The sequence below is a fragment of the Daldinia childiae genome, assembly GCF_008694065.1.
Source record: "Daldinia childiae strain JS-1345 chromosome Unknown Scaffold4, whole genome shotgun sequence".
In the NCBI taxonomy this organism is placed as follows: Eukaryota; Fungi; Ascomycota; class Sordariomycetes; order Xylariales; family Hypoxylaceae; genus Daldinia; species Daldinia childiae.
The window spans coordinates 1,145,209-1,161,181 of record NW_022984645.1 but is presented as its reverse complement, the minus strand read 5'-3'; the positions used below and the strand labels follow the sequence as shown (position 1 = coordinate 1,161,181).

Genomic DNA, 15,973 nt, shown 5'->3' with positions numbered 1-15,973 from the left:
ACGGACGATGATGATATGTACACGTATGCTCTCGTTCTCGTTCTCGCTCTTGAGCTACTAATTACAAAAATAGCATTAAATAAAAATGACTCATAGATGGAATACTACGATCCTATACTATGCGTTAGATAGTCGGAGTCCGACGGAATATACCGAAATAAATAGGGGCAAGTCAGTCAGTTTCGGCATATTCATTCGGATTCGGGGGTAACAATAGCATCGACCGTACCATACGAACAACATAGCTGAGACGTGTACGAGGCAGCCAAAATCCAGAATATGCATCACTAGATCCCATAAAACTCCGGACATAGGTTCTAAAATATGTATTCTTGTGTTATACACCTGTATGTCACAGGAATGGATATATTTTAGGACCCATGCCCGGAGTTTGTGAGATAGGTGCAACTATAATGCAAGTTAACCATAACACATATTAAAGGGGTGATTAGGACTCAAGATACGTACCTTAGGCTCTCTACAAATAGGCCTTGATTCCCTCAGAAGGAGAGGAGATATCATCAAGGACCCAGAGACCCTAGAAAATTATTGTCAATCTTGAATATACGTTCCAAGCCCTTACAGATCTCGTTACAAACTATACGAGCCTTATTTTGACTTATTTTCTCTCACTTGTCTACTCGACAGAGCTCACCCCTAACGACACTATGGCACCCTTGAGATCCGTTTCTGAACTTGCATCCATCGTTGAACGCGATACGCGGACACTGGAAGATGGGTTGAAAAGATCTCCCGAGGCTCAGTTCTCACTTGCATTCGGAGCACCGCCACAAATCGAGTTGTCTCCTACTCTTGGGGGAACTCGTGATGAACTTCTTGAAACCATCGAAGAACTACGTATTCGCCTGCTGGGACCGATGGGGTATCTATTATCTTTCCTATTACCAATGGTATGTACTTACCACTTGTCGAGCCTTATTCGAGAAGCCACGATAATTGTGCTTATTGACTCACACACCGAAGTCCGCTGCAGTAGCTGTTTTCAAGACTCTATATGCATTCGACATTGCCTCTCATATTCCTCTCGCACCCAATGCTGAGATATCGTATAAAGATCTCGCAAAAAGTTGTGGCCTTCCGGAGGAGGATACGCGTCGCATTGTGCAGGCTGCTATCACCTTCTACGTGTTCGAAGAAGTTACCCCTGATATGTCTGTCAGACACAATGCCATCTCATCGATGTTTACTGTGCCTGAAATGAAAGACATCTTGGGTCTATTTATCGACGAGCAGCTGTCCGGCGCTGCCAAGCTTGTCGAGAGCATGCGGCGGTTCCCAGACAGCGGGGAACCAGGACACTCTGCTTCGGCGTTAGCCATGAGAGAGGAGAAGGCAGTTAAAGAAATGGGTATTGATAGGGAGGAGATCGCTGATCCAAGCAAGAATTTCTTTGATTACATTGCCGAAGACGAGAGACGAGTTGCCCGCTTTCGATCTGCTATGGGTGTTTCGACCAAAGCTCCGGCTTTTAAGTCGTCGTATTTCGTTGACGCCTTGCCGTGGGTAAATAAAGACCAGTGCCCGGAGACAGTCGTCGATATCGGTGGTGCCGGTGGTGAAGTAATCCAGCTAAGTATGATAATTCCCAGACTCAACTTCAATCTTTTGAGCACTTTTGTTGCCTGTCCACTTTTTCTTTGATTAGGATAATGTGTATTACACTGCCTGGATAGTATGAGCTGTGATGGCCGGCTCTGGAGCGTTTATTTTTAGAATATTACTAACTATTATGTTTGTAGTTCTCCGCACGTATCCCAACATCAAGAAAGGTGTCGTGTTAGATCTCCCAGAAGTTGTCGCTGATGCCAAAGTTCCCGAGGACCTTAACAACAGATTGGAGTACAAGAGCTACAACTTCCTCAAGGAGAAAGTAACTTATCATGCGGATGTATATATATTTCGCCATATCTTCCATGACTGGAGCGACCAGTACGCTGCCATAATTTTGAAAAACCTGGTACCAGCTCTTAAAAAAGGGAGTAAGATTTGGCTTTCTGAGGTTGTTCTTCCCAACTTGAGCGATGGAAATCGACTGAGAGATCGAATGCAGAGGTATGTCACAGTTAATAGCTGTCTTCACTCTCTTGAGTATCATTTTTAGTGGTAATGTCTTTCTAACTCTGATCCTAGGAGTGCGGACGTCTACATGAAATCCGGATTTAACGGTAAAGAGCGTAGCAAAAGAAACTGGGAGACTCTCCTGGCTGCGTCTGATGAGAGACTTCGTATTGTGAATATCACGAAGCCTTATGGTGTTCATGACTCAGTCATTGAGATTGTATTTGACGCCTAAAGGCCACAGGAGAACGTTTGGTGGATTGTGATGAAGGAGTATAAAGTATATTATAGCAACGCATCCTTGGAAGTTGGAACTGTAAAATAGTACTGGAAAAGAACTCTCCAAATCATCTGAGATTAATATGATATAATATTCTCTCCGTCTTCCCTGAATCGTGGAAGTTGAAGGTTCTAAGTCAAGAGGTTTTAATCGTTTAAATGAATTATGGATAGGAGGTACCTATGTACCTGAAGTACTGCTTATGTACCTAGGTACCTTATTAAGGGCCCCTCATTCGTTCTTATCGATAATGAAGCTGCTTCCTCCAAAAGTTGACTGCTGCGCAAACTGCCCCCAGAACTTTTCTCAACCCGCAAATAATTTCATCTGTACTGATAATGCGAATTCACCATCGTATTTCAACATGGTGGCCGAGACTGATTCGCGCAACGCGCCAACCGGGAATTCTGATGGAAATGCATCCAAACCTACATCTAGTATATCCCCGAATCCAGAGTTGCAGGTCGATTCAGACACTACAAAGTCAAACCGTCGCGATGATGGAAACAGACATGCCGACAGAAAGCTCAACTCTAATGGGCGTCGCCGAGGTCAGGACTCGAAAGGTAGGGGCAATGGCCGCGGTGGGGAAAGGTAAGCCTTACTATTAATCAATTGGTTCCATAAACCCAAGCCAATGCTTGCTAACCAGCCCGTAGTCGTGGACCCAAGGATAAACGCGAACGTAACGAGAAAGGTTGGCAAGAAAGAAAGCGCAGGAGAGTTGACGAGAATGGAAATTCCGCTGTGAATAGCGATTCCAGCTATATGAATATTCAGTTCCCTGAAGAAGAGATTGCGGCCGAAGAACGCAGACCGAAACGCAAAGTCTCTGTTATGATTGGATATGCTGGCACGGGATATCATGGCCTACAAATTAACCACAAGGAAAAGACGATTGAGGGAGATATTTTCGCTGCGCTAGTTGCGGCTAAAGCCATATCAAAGGCCAATGCTGATGATCCTAGGAAGTCTAGCTTTGTACGATGTGCGAGAACCGATAAAGGTGTCCATGCCGCTGGTAATATGATCTCTCTCAAGTTGATTATTGAGGACCCGGACGTTGTAAAGAACATAAACGACAACCTACCGCCTCAGATTCGAGTATGGGGTATTCAACGTACGAACAATGCTTTCAGTTGCTACCAATCCTGCGATTCTAGATGGTACGAGTACTTAATGCCGAGTTACTGCTTATTACCTCCTCATCCTGAGAGCTTTCTTGGCAAGAAGGTTCTCGAGTCCATCAAAGAGAAGGGTCTCGAGGAAGAATATGCGAAACGTCTAGGCGAAGTTAAAGACTACTGGGAAGAAGTGCAGAAGAATGATATCCAACCTATTTTGGATAGTTTAGACCCTAGTATCCGGGAAACTGTCATACGACGCATGCATACCTCCGAAGAAACATCCAACGGCAAGAATTCAGGCGAGGTGGCGGAGCCCAAGTCTTCGAAGAAGCCTACAGACAACTCGCTTGAGACGAAGGATGAAACTACTGAAACTAAATCGAATAACATGCCCACAGATGCATCCAATTCGATACAGAATGCTTCAGTGGAGAGCTCGACCGTAGCAGCAGAGTTGGCCTCAGAGCCGACAGATACCCTGATGACCGGATCTGAAGACATTGATGAGTCAGAAGCTACTAAATCTAAGGAGATTCATCCTGTAGATCGCGCCTTGAAGCAGATCAAAGCCGCATACGTAGCCGCAAAGCGACGATATCGCGTTACTCCCGAGCGGTTATCCCAGCTTCAAGAAGCTCTCGATAGATACCTAGGCACGAGAAATTTCCACAACTACACCATCCAGAAGAGCCACTCAGACCCCTCAGCAAAGCGTACCATCAAGTCCTTCGTCGCAAACCCAGAACCCGTCCAGATTAACGACACGGAATGGCTATCACTTAAGGTCCACGGACAATCTTTTATGATGCACCAGATCCGTAAGATGGTCGGCATGGCCGTCCTCGTCACCCGCTGTGCCACACCCCTGTCCCGTATCGACGAGAGCTATGGAACCGCCCGTATTAGTATCCCCAAGGCCCCTAGTCTAGGACTACTACTAGAGCGTCCCGTGTTCGAGAACTACAACAAGCGTGCTCGGGAACAATACAACTTGGCGGAGCTCGACTTTGGCAACTATGAAAAGGAGATCCAGGAGTTTAAGGATTCGCAGATTTACCGCCGCATTTTTGAGCTAGAGGAGAAGGAGAACTCGTAAGTCGAACTTCTTATTTTTCTCGGTGTTAGTATACGTGCGGTTTTACTAATTTTGGTCGTTAGGTTCCACACATTTTTCCATCAAATCGACAATTACAAAGAGGGTTACTTCCTTTGGGTCACTGCAGGAGGCATAGAAGTGGCGGAGCAAAGGATGGGGCAGATGGAATCAATACCCAAAGAGCTTGAAGAGGAGTTAGGAGATGATGGGGAGGAGAATCCGGATGAAGGCGAAGGTTAATCGTATTGTTCAATCTAATATTGCGCGTATATGTCTTAAGCTATTCGAGGGCCAGGTCATTGGCCGGGAGTCACGGATAATTCGATGGTAGATGTATAAATGATGCTGAGAAGTGGAATACTGCTGTTGCCTAGAGGACAAGCGGCGATACAAGGAGAAAGAGAAGAGTGCACGAAAGCGGGAAGCTGTCTATGTATTCATACTATACCCAGATGGATCTATTTAGCCCACTAAGTTGAAGTAAATTAACCTTTACGATATCGAATCTGCTCGACATCTTGGCTATATCTATCTATTGTGGCCTGTTATGATTGGTAAACGACTGAAGGGTATATTGGGCATAGTCGCGTAAGATTTCGCCAACTCCCTGTCCCCATGGTAATTCACTCTAGATATCAGTAGACGGCGGGTCGGAGCGGGTTTTCTCGCCAATACCATCGCCACCTTTACCAGCGTCTTTGTCGCTCTTCCCCTCCGTAGCGCTATCCGTAGTCTCGGCATCGGTATTCTTCTCACCCGTCTTGTCCTCCTAGGAACTCGCAGAGAGATCACCCCCGGCTTTGGCAGCGTTTTGCTGGCGGATAGAAGCCTCCCGCATCTCAATAGCGCGATCGTAAAGGCGCGCGACGTCAGCGGCCTGCTTGTCGAGCTCAGCCTCACGAGTGTCGCTCTCGCCGGGCTGTCGGAGTGGCCCGCGGATCCATAGAGCTTTGATCTCCCGGTTGATGGCTAGGAGGCCTTGGATTTCGGAGATCTGGAGGGTGTTAGTGGGGTGGTTTATATGGGGAGGGGAGATGGAAGTAAGTAGGAGAAGGGGAGGGGGGTAGGGTGAGGAGAGATACAAGGTAGAGGTACGTACTAAAGCGGCGGATTCGGTCTCCATGGTCATACGGTTGAGCGCAGCAAGCTCAAGGATGTTGCCGCTTTGCGAGATGGGTGCGGTGGCAGCCATAACCATGTTGCGGAAGTGCGACAGGATCTGTGCGATGGCACGGTTGTGACGGTCTAGTAACGTGCTACAGTTAGCCTTCTTCTGCTGTGGTTTTTGGCTTGGTTTTTTCAAGTCTGGGGGATTATTGTCCAGATCTGTAGACTCGACTGATGAGTCGGGCTCTTCGGGGTCATCTTGGGAATCCTCGGAAGAGTTGATATCCAACTTTCCGATACCCAAGGCCACGTCATTTACATCTTCGTCTAGGTTGAGATCCAGGTCGTCGACGCGCGAGATTAGGTCATCCAAGGTGTTCGTGGAAGCCATGCTGTTTATATACACCAAGATGTTGCTTAGGTATAATGTACAGAGAGTAAGAGTCTATAACAGGCTGAACTTGGTTCAAATATATCCATCTTGCAGAGAACAGATGCCTTCTCAGGTATTAACTATCTCCTAGGTAACCGTGGTATTCGATGTGACCAAGGTTACTGAGAAAGAACAGACCCAAGGTGCAAGGCGTATCTAATCAAATAAAACCTCCGCGTTGTTCTAGTGCTTGCGACCGACCGGAATATTCGTGGATCTAGGATAAAGATGCCGAGGAAATAGACGAAATAACATACCTAGAATACTAGAATGATCCTTCCGATTCATCTTGTCAACGAACTTAACCGAAATTTTGAAGTGGCAGTGGTGAAAGACCCAAGTCAATAACACAGGGGGGGCTCGAATTGATGAGAGCTTTCTGTTGTGGATGCTTTTGTGTGAAGTCAAAAGACATATATGGTTTTCTGATTTGAAAAGAATAGAAATAAAAATTTACATATATCTTTATTATTATCTGTAGATAAATACGTATCTATCTTAGTAATGTTTGCTCTGATTGAAGTTATGCTTGTACCTTAAAAGTATCACATCTAAGGTCGACATTTCTAACCCAAGTGAGTGTACCAAGTATGTTTCCCCATAAATTAGAGTTGAAGTAGTTGTAAACATCACGTGACTCTCTCTAAAATTACATACATAGGTACCTTACTCATTAAAAATAACTGCATATAAAAATGCATTGGCGAATTTGGGTTATTCGCGTTCAGGAATAATTCAACACGAAGAAATACACAAGATACTATTTTCTTATTTGTCAATTGGTATATCATTGCGTCATTGTAGCCACGCATGCTAGCAATATTACTAGGTAGTTTTAAATATCAGATCAACCCCCCTTTACCACCTTGGGTCGTTTTCAGATGCCACCCATTATAAAGTATTCCACCAACTTTTTACGCCGACCCAAATGCCATGAAAATAGTAAATAGAAATACATCCATTGAGTATATCCATCATTCAAGCCAGTACTCTTCCAGCACAATAATTAGATCGCTATATGTAGCAAATTTGGCTATCCTCTCACATGTCCTCGATACTACTAGTATATCCACTAACAGCTCCGCCGGCAGTTGCTGCTGAACTCCCAGTAGTTATAGATCTTTCCGAAACCCTTATGCTACGTCCTCGTAAAAGTTGGCTGACGTCAGGAAGCTCGTCCACATTATCGGGCGATATGCTCCCGCTAGCATCATAGTGTTGACCGTCATCGGAGTGTTCATCTTCCTCATCATTTCCAGACAAGTCAACATCCGAACTTGGGCCATCTTCTACGATAGCCTGCCTACTTATAAGGCTTTCCGAAGAGTCGTCCATGGTTTCATCCTCGTCGTCATCCTCGTCAAGGTCGGATTCGCCGGCTGGAAAGTAAAAGGTAGGTGGTGGGAGAGGTACGGGATTTAGTCGACGAATCTTCCCCGGCAGGTATTCGATTTGGACGGCATCCGCTCCAATATTCGAGATCTGGCGTGGCGCTGGTGAGCTAGTCGTCATGCTAGCTAACTTGTTAATGATGGAGTCTGTTGTCTCCTGACCCGAGCGCCCAATAAGGCTTGGTCGTATTGATGGGGTATCATCTTCATCTTCGGAAGCGCTATTTTCATCGTAGTGGGCGTACTTCGGCCGTCGTGTTGGAACGATAACTACAAAATGATCTTCGGGATAAGTACCTCCTAAACCACTAGCCTCGAGATCCAACAAGGGAGCATGTTGTTTGCTGTCAGACCAAGAAAAATCAGCTTCAATGTCTTCGTCCTCCGTCTCAGCCGAAGTTAACTCTGGAGGATCGGAATGATCAACCTCCATTAACGTACTGCGAGACTGTAAGGTACTAAGCGGTCTGAAAGGGAGCGATGATCCTGACGTAGAGCGGCTGAATTGTGGGCGGATATTGCCGAGGCTGATGGGCTGTATGGGCTGCATGGGTCCCTGGTTGTCTTGGTCCCCTGATGATGTCATATCATACCCAGTAGCGGGGGAGATTTCTCCCTCACCAAAATCACCCGAGAGGTCTGTGCAGAAAGGCGCCCCACTATAATAAATGATCGCACCGTCGCGACGGCGCTTACGCTGCGAGACACCTGATACGCCACTCTGACCCCAACGAGAATTCATACCCCCCAAGTTGCTCTCCTCGGGTGGCCCAAAAGACGAGCCGGTCTCATCACCCCCCGACGGTTGTTCGTCTGACGAAGATGTCTGGTGGTGTACAAATAACGGCTTATAGTGGAAACTTTCGGATGAATTAGACTGCTGCACGCCCAGACCGAATTTTGAGGGTTTGTGCGCAGTGACGTCATTTCCAGATCCCTGCGTTTTCTGTTTCTTTCTTTGGTCTTGATCGTTCGATCCGTCCGTGTCATCGCTTGATTGGTTGTGCTGCGAATAGCTGCCGCTGTCACTACTGAACTTGGTACCCTCAATTCCACCCCGCCAGCGGATTTTTCTTCCATCAGGCGACAGTTGGAACATAGTACTCTTCTCCGATACCGCATTACGAATGAAAGCTGGGGTCACGTTGAGAATATGCAGCTGCGCTAAATTGCACAGCAGATTGAGATACACCCAGCCTTCCGTATCTGGCGACACATCCCTTGCAGAGAATTGCTTCTGCGACTCGGGCGCTACCAATCCCAGATGACGTATGTAATCCATGTTTTCTGATGGTACCTGTCTGCGATCAGGGTCCAAGTCGCGTGGCCGCGTAGGGCGCTGCTCCGGTAGTAACATTGATACATGCGGTGATGTATTATTACCACTCTCATTCGCGCGACTGTGGCTAGTTCCGTTGCCGTTGCCGTTATCCCTTGTGTCTGTTTGGTCACCATTTGAATGTGAATGCGAGTTAGATGCAGATCCATTGTCGCGTGAACTGCTCTCCTTCCGACTTGCATCTCGCGGTTGGATCTGCGCTTCTCGTATCGTATCGTTTGGAGCTGTCACTTTATTGATAGTCCCTCCCATTTCTACATCTTCGATGATAGGTTCGGGGACTTGTGGTAACAAGATGTGCTCTGCTGGATCCACCATTTTGCCCGTGAAAAGATGTTCGAGTCTCTTAACTACGAGCTTTTTCTTATCCTTCTCGGTCATGATGGTAGGTCGCGGCCATAAACCTTCGGGGATATCTCGTAGATAGTTCTCAATCTTCTGTTCAGATCGTTCTCGTGCTGCCTTAGCCTGACCGGGAAGATACGGGACAGAAGAGCTTGGTCCGGTCGACATAGATGCATACGCGGAGTCAACGGGTCTTGAGTTAGACCCAGACGACGATGACGCATGTTTAGATACTGACGAATGGATATTCTTCGACTTGCCTGGCGTCTTCTTCCGGCTTGGGGAGGGTCCAGCACTCGAACCCTCAAGGCTTGTTGTAAAATCCCGTAGTGCAGCCTCCAGCTCTCGCTTCTTTCTACTAGATAGGCCGTGAACCTTAACCTCGAATAACTTGTCCCTCCGCAATGAGTCAGGTCCCATCTGTTTATATTTCCTCAGCTCCTCCTTCAGGCGCTTGTTCTCAACCGTTAAGTCATCAATTACGGAACGGAATTCATCAGCGCTTTGATTGCTATGTGCCAGCCCAACCGGGCGGGTTCGGTATGCCGGACTCTGCAACGGCAATCCAAACTTTGCAATTTCTTCATTGGAAGAATCTGTTTCTTTTTGGTAGAATGGAGCTTCGTCGATGTCGGTTGTGTGCATTGCTTTCTGGTTTGATATATCAAACCATTTCTTCGGATCGCTTATGCCTGTTTCATTGCTGTCCCCAGAAGAATTCCTCCGCGGTTTGGAAAAGGTTGGGTGAATGGGTGGGTTAGCTGTTTGGGGGTCACGCTTGGAAGCATTTCTCGCTTGTCGGTGATACTGCAGCGTTATAGAGGCATCAGGCGATTTTCGTCTCGGATTGTTATATGTAACACTCGGTGCAGTGGGCGCGTCTTTACAGTCGGCCATGCTGCTCGCGCTGATACCTTCGTATACTGGTATGGTGAGAGGCGAGAGATAAGTGAACTTTCAATAGATCATCTGAGAATGTAACAGGAATTTGGTAGCGACATAGTTGTCAATAGGAAGTATATTCTAGTTTCGTAATATGTCAGTACGGCGAGCAAAAGCAAGATGGTTTTTGCATCGGTGCGTCTTAGCAAAATTGAGGAATGATTATCTAGGTGAGGAGGGTGGACAGCACATCACGGCCATTCGCGCGAGACTGCAAGCGCATATTGGCTGTAATGAATGGGTCGATGATAAGTGGTAGCTAAAGAGTGTGCGAGAATTCGATGGAAACCCTTCTGCAAGATGTCGCTGCGATGCATTTAGGGTGCGGTAACCCAAAGGAGGTTGGGATTCGTGAAAAGTTGACGATGCAACGTCATACCTACATGCAGAGTTTCTCCCTTGGCTTTAAGATTCAGTTCGTATTGAGATGGCTTAAATTGTATTGGCCCGGGAGCAGATCGAACAAAATGCAGTCGAGCTAGAAGATGAAGCATATAATAATAGATATAATAGATGATGGATGCATGCAACTATTGAACGGAATCAATGAATTCGCTTATTTAGGTAGTTAAGGTACCTAGGGTGGCAAGAGGATACATTTAGGGAATAGTTAATAGAAAATAAAAAAGAGAACTTTGCTTCCCTGACATTATAATGATCAATATGTATTGAAGAAAATAAGTATGCGCATCGAGATCTAGGAGGGTTACGAAAACAGTAGCTATCCACCATAAGGCCTGGCGAGGCCCCTTCGCCGCCCGGACATGCTTTCCTCGCAGATTTAAAAGTGATTTAGCAATCATTACGACCGATACACTTGGGGGTGCAGCTTCCTCACGATCGAGCGTAACCTGCTGGAATCGTACAGAACGACGTACCTTTTTCCGCCGATCAAGGGTCCTGTGGGGCCAACCATGCACCCACGGGTGTGTGAGCAGAAGTCTATTCAGAGTCTAGCCGAACTTTAACGAACCAATTGTATACGGACGGTAACCGTTGTAGCCGTTAAGGAGGGCGTGGATCGAAAACGACCCTGCCATCTAAAATAAGGTAACAAAACCTGCGCGTTCGGGCGGTACCTATCTGACCAGTGCTATCTGACACTCACCTTGACATCGAAGAAGGCCGGACAAAAAAGAACTCATGGCAATTATGGTTCTAACCTCTAAGAGGTAAACTACTTGTTTCCACGAATTGTAACCTCATTAGACCTCATTAGGTCAGATATCGTATGATGAGCGACCCAAAGAGGATAAGAGGCTTTGTAAAATCTCGATCTGCTATTTCTTAGAAGATCTTAGATGCTTACCCGGGGGTATACCCTTGTCATTAGTTGTCTTTAGTGGATTGGATGGACCCGGCTTTCACTTTGTGCAGCCACACCGAGCCACAGTGGCCAATTTCTGGTCCCAAATTATTAAGATTATGGACAGGAAGTAACTATGTAAGGCCGCTAAGCTTATCTAGCTATGCAGTATGCGTTCAGTCAAGCCGTCAGGTGACTGTCAATTAGATATATGTACATATGCAGTGAACGTATGTACATATTGTAGTTTACTTATCGAATCGGATGTTCCGTCATTAGGACCAATTTATCTCCTTTCTTCTGATTCAACAGCCTTGCTCCAGCCCTCCAGCGACAACCGAACAAGTAATCAGCATTATGGTTTATAAAAATATGTACATGGATAGAACATAATGGGCTAATATTTCACATGAGATTTGTAGAATCATGCTTAACACCTTGTGCTGTCAATTGACATACGAAATTACATGTTAGTGTCAAGATTCGAACACGCGACTATCAGCCGGCTACATTTTCGCAGCTCAGAAAGAAAGGGACGCGGGGGCAATCGAGATCACCGAACTGTTATGATTGTTTTGATTTGATAAATTCGTCTTATCCGCGATCTAGATCACTTTACCTCCTTGGATACAGTCTTCCGGTTGCGATGTTATGCTAACACCATCTCAAATCGAAGACCGCTCATTTAAACCGATACGCATGCTGATACGTAATAGCTCGCCTAGAAATTTTGAAGATCGCTGTTGACGCTATACACAATAGAACCCTGGCCATCTAATAGGTTGTTCTCTAACGTAAGTATTTAGAAGGCTACCAATGCTGAGCTGAGAGTACTATTCTCGCGACAAGAATCTATCTGTCTATTTAGGTATGTAGATAAGACCGGTCTATTGTGTAGCTTGTGTCGATCCCCCCTTTAAACCCCCATTCATATCCATCGCGTGGTCTGAAGTCATTTCTCCTAAAATTTGCCACCGAAGCGAGGAGCTTCCTTGTCGATGCGACCATCACGCGGGGCCGTCTCCCCACAAATCCCGAAATGGTTGGTCCATATAGCCATTATAAACATCCCGATTTTTACGATTATCGGCAGGACCTTTTGTGGATCTTATGTTGGTCCAGAGTCTGTTAACAAGTTTACCTATCTTATGTCCTCAAGTGCGAGGGAGACACGATAGGTCACCCTAATATTTAAGTAGCTTGATTGGCCCTGCCTTACTCTACCGTCTTTCTCTCACACTTGAGGACATAAGAACACAATTTTCTAATACCAATGCAAGTTTTCTACATACAATGATGAGGAATTGTATAGTAATAGGTGACAAGCAATCATTAGGAATACTTTTTAGAATAAGGATGCCGCAAGTTAAGGCCGGCCTTTGCGAGATCCGAATAGAAAAGTTCATACCAACGTCATCGAATAGTAAGAGCATGACCACAACTCGTCAATAAGAAAAGGCGAGCTTGATTTGAAAGCCAGTATCAATGGGGGGTGCTTCGCGTATCTCCCAAAAAGATGCTGCTCGATAAAGTTGTATGAAGCAAATCCAAAAATATTTTGTATCTGATAAACTTAGATAATGATGAATTCATTTATGTCCAATAAATATTTAAGTACCTCCATAGATCTCGTTCCGGCCCGCATGATTTCCGGAGCACGTGGGCGCTAGGCCGTAGGTATGTAAGTCCCCGATAGCTCCACATCTACGGGGCACCACTGAGCCGATGGTACTCCTCATTTCTTAAAGTCCCTTTATTCACCTTGATGATCTAAGAATTATCCTCACTTCTTAGCTGCGTCCTCGACCGCTTTCTTCAGCTTTGGTAATTGGTCGCTTGTATATAAACTATCCGCGAATTCCAAAATATCGTCCACGAGTTTACCGTCCTTGCTCAATGTCAAGATCCAAATATACTCGTTCTCATATAGCCCAACGGCCGTATCGGACCTCGACTTCAAATGCAATACAACCTTACGAGTGACTTCGTCTACCACTGGCTCTCCTCCATCAACGATTCGGAGATGAAACGTCGGCATAACGGTTGTTAGCGCTGCTATGAGGCCCGCGTACTCGGTATTGCTCTGTGGCGGCGAGTTTAAGGTGGCGGGAACTAGTCGATGCATGCATGTAGGACTGCGGTATCGCACGACTGATTCGGGTGTGAACTCATTGAACGCCTCTATGAAGAGCTTCACAGTCCCTAAGAGTTGTCCTCTCGAAGGTGATGACATTCTGCAGAGATTTACCGAAATCTAAGTCGAAAATTGTTCACCTCTCGTTCCTCAGTTTTTATTAGATGGAGTATACTTTCTCAGGAGGTATACTTGATTGTCGATAAATCCTCCGGCAATATTTATACCTGACTAGACTGATGAGTTCTCGCTTATATAGACAGGTTTCTCTAGTAAGATAACCTCTTCGCTAGTATTCTACGGTCGTCAGTATTCCTAAGCTAATTCCCGTTATGGTAAGATGGAATACGTCAGCTGCTTAATGATCCAATACATGAACGACGATGTGATCTACTCGTACAATATAATTGGCTGGTGCGTAAAGATCCCTGGCCACGTTCTATGGTGAGTCTAATTAGCATTACCTATTCTTACACCTCTCATACATTTTCTTTCCTGAGTATTGTTATATGTTATATGAAACCAAGTATCAGAAACGTATTAGGTCGTTGTCTTATGGGCGCTATGTCATAAGTGTTAATCTATAGATACACTTACTAGTACCTCAGGATTTTGCATCTATAACAATATCCCAAAGGGAATGGATGCGAATTTAGAGTTCAACATGTTCGCATAGCTGACACCGATTTACAATCACAAGGTGGGCAGAGTCGTTAAAGCCGGCATATTGTGGTGGTCAGACTCACTTGAGAACTCTTTATATCGTATACTACTGAGAGGAATATATCCGTTGAAGCTAGTATAAACATACAAAGACTGGATAATGAGGTAGTTAATCATAAATTTGATTAAACTTATTTATATGTTAGCACAGACTTATAGATTGATATTTACTAAATTTCCTATTGTGAGTAGGAAAAATCCCCCTTGCATTATATAATTCAAGCTATCACAAGTCAGGTATTTCTTTTTCTTTACTCGGCATCAGAACAAGCCCTACATAACGCAGGAACTTAAATTTAATACCATTATCGCAACTAGCCATAACTCAGCTCATTACTGCCTCCACACATGTCCCATCTCAGCGCGACAAAGCATCAAAATCATAATCTATAATTGCTATTAGAAATACATATTTATAACTGGAGATGAGGTTAATAAGTCAGTCAATACTCACTAAGCTTAGGTCAACCCCCGAAGCCACTCGTACTTCCCACACACTTCTGTCCCGAGTCCCTAAAGGAGCTATGTCGTTATCCTCAACCTTGCGTATGGTCGCAATGGAGGTACTATCAACACTGATAGTCGTAGTCAGCGCGGCATGGTCATTGGGCCGCATGATTACTAGGACATCTTCGCCTGCTTGGGTGCGTACGGTGGCGTCAATAGCTGAGTGGCTATTGGTGATCTGAGACTTGTGCACAAGCGAACAGAGCTTATCGCCATTCGGATTCTCGATAATCCAGCCGTTCTTAATGTCGATGCTTTTATGGCGGAAGTCGAATATGTGAGTATTAGAGCTGTCTAGGACCTTACGTCGCCAGCTCCATGATGTACCGAAACTCGTACCCTCGACTTGGAATACAGGCTGGCCGGTACTATCCGTAACTGTGACTTTTTTGAAGATTCTGTCGTGGCAGTAAACGTTTAGAGTGGTCTGCTGTTGTGAAACGTAACTGTTGAGAATGTTTACCGGTGGGTTGGGGGTTTGTAGTAGCGTTTCCATTTTGCCAGACTTAAGAGTACGAACACCAAAAATAATTTCGTAAACGATTTATGGACTATTTGAGTTATCTCAACTCGTAGCCTTCGAGGTCAAATTTGTATGTACGTAAAATCGGGCGGTGTATGCTTCAATTTGGTGTGCGCCGCAATAACGTGGGGCCATTCGGTATGTTAGCAAACTAAGCCACGTGCTGATCCATGGGCTATGCTAGGTACATATATTTGAAGGCATCCTGTAGACTACCAAGTATATGCCCTTGAAGCTCTTTAAATAGCCTAGGTACCTAGGTACATAATGCTTAACAGACCAATACTAACAGACCAAGTTAGGCGTACTAAGTGAGGCTCGTACTAATCAGATATCACTACCCATTCGATAAATGATATTGTAAAGAGCTAGGTAGTTAGCTGTTCGTTAAGAGGTATGTATTTCATTTTTCCTACTTTTATAATGACTATAAGTGCCTAAGCGACAGCTTAAACTACCTACAATAAGTCCTATATATGGCCATGTCCCGCATCTTCCCATATCCTCTTATCCACCAGTCCGCCAGTCCGCCCGCAGCACTGGCTTATTCGTACTAGAGCTGTGTCCAACTCTTTACTGTAGCCTAAGGTCTGGGATTCCTAGTTGTGGTTCGTCGAGGCTAGAGCCCCATTATTGTCGAA

The 15,973-nt window shown here is 45.4% G+C and overlaps 6 protein-coding genes across 6 annotated transcripts; 2 read left to right on the top strand and 4 right to left on the bottom strand.

Annotated features, from left to right (window-relative positions):
• Positions 1–668: 668 nt before the first annotated feature.
• GL218_04646 (6-hydroxytryprostatin B O-methyltransferase) lies at positions 669–2,314 on the top strand (the record flags this gene model as incomplete). The annotated part of the gene is made up of 4 exons (XM_033581265.1): positions 669–911; positions 985–1,594; positions 1,761–2,073; positions 2,152–2,314. 4 exons carry the CDS (start codon positions 669–671, stop codon positions 2,312–2,314), a joined length of 1,329 nt encoding a protein of 442 aa, XP_033435318.1.
• A 409-nt stretch (positions 2,315–2,723) lies between these two features.
• On the top strand, positions 2,724–4,822 carry GL218_04645 (tRNA pseudouridine synthase 1; the record flags this gene model as incomplete). The annotated part of the gene is made up of 3 exons (XM_033581264.1): positions 2,724–2,953; positions 3,019–4,578; positions 4,645–4,822. 3 exons carry the CDS (start codon positions 2,724–2,726, stop codon positions 4,820–4,822), a joined length of 1,968 nt encoding a protein of 655 aa, XP_033435320.1.
• A 529-nt stretch (positions 4,823–5,351) lies between these two features.
• Positions 5,352–6,080, bottom strand: GL218_04644 (putative mediator of rna polymerase ii transcription subunit 22 protein; the record flags this gene model as incomplete). Its single annotated transcript, XM_033581263.1, has 2 exons — positions 5,352–5,576; positions 5,682–6,080. 2 exons carry the CDS (start codon positions 6,078–6,080, stop codon positions 5,352–5,354), a joined length of 624 nt encoding a protein of 207 aa, XP_033435319.1.
• A 1,083-nt stretch (positions 6,081–7,163) lies between these two features.
• GL218_04643 (Frequency clock protein) lies at positions 7,164–10,094 on the bottom strand (the record flags this gene model as incomplete). The annotated part of the gene is made up of 1 exon (XM_033581262.1): positions 7,164–10,094. The coding sequence occupies one exon, from the start codon at positions 10,092–10,094 to the stop codon at positions 7,164–7,166; it is 2,931 nt and encodes a 976-aa protein (XP_033435316.1).
• A 3,134-nt stretch (positions 10,095–13,228) lies between these two features.
• On the bottom strand, positions 13,229–13,678 carry GL218_04642 (putative dihydroxyacetone synthase protein; the record flags this gene model as incomplete). Its single annotated transcript, XM_033581261.1, has 1 exon — positions 13,229–13,678. One exon carries the CDS (start codon positions 13,676–13,678, stop codon positions 13,229–13,231), a length of 450 nt encoding a protein of 149 aa, XP_033435315.1.
• A 957-nt stretch (positions 13,679–14,635) lies between these two features.
• On the bottom strand, positions 14,636–15,305 carry GL218_04641 (uncharacterized protein; the record flags this gene model as incomplete). Its single annotated transcript, XM_033581260.1, has 2 exons — positions 14,636–14,689; positions 14,757–15,305. The coding sequence occupies 2 exons, from the start codon at positions 15,303–15,305 to the stop codon at positions 14,636–14,638; spliced, it is 603 nt and encodes a 200-aa protein (XP_033435317.1).
• Between the last annotated feature and the right edge of the window lie 668 nt (positions 15,306–15,973).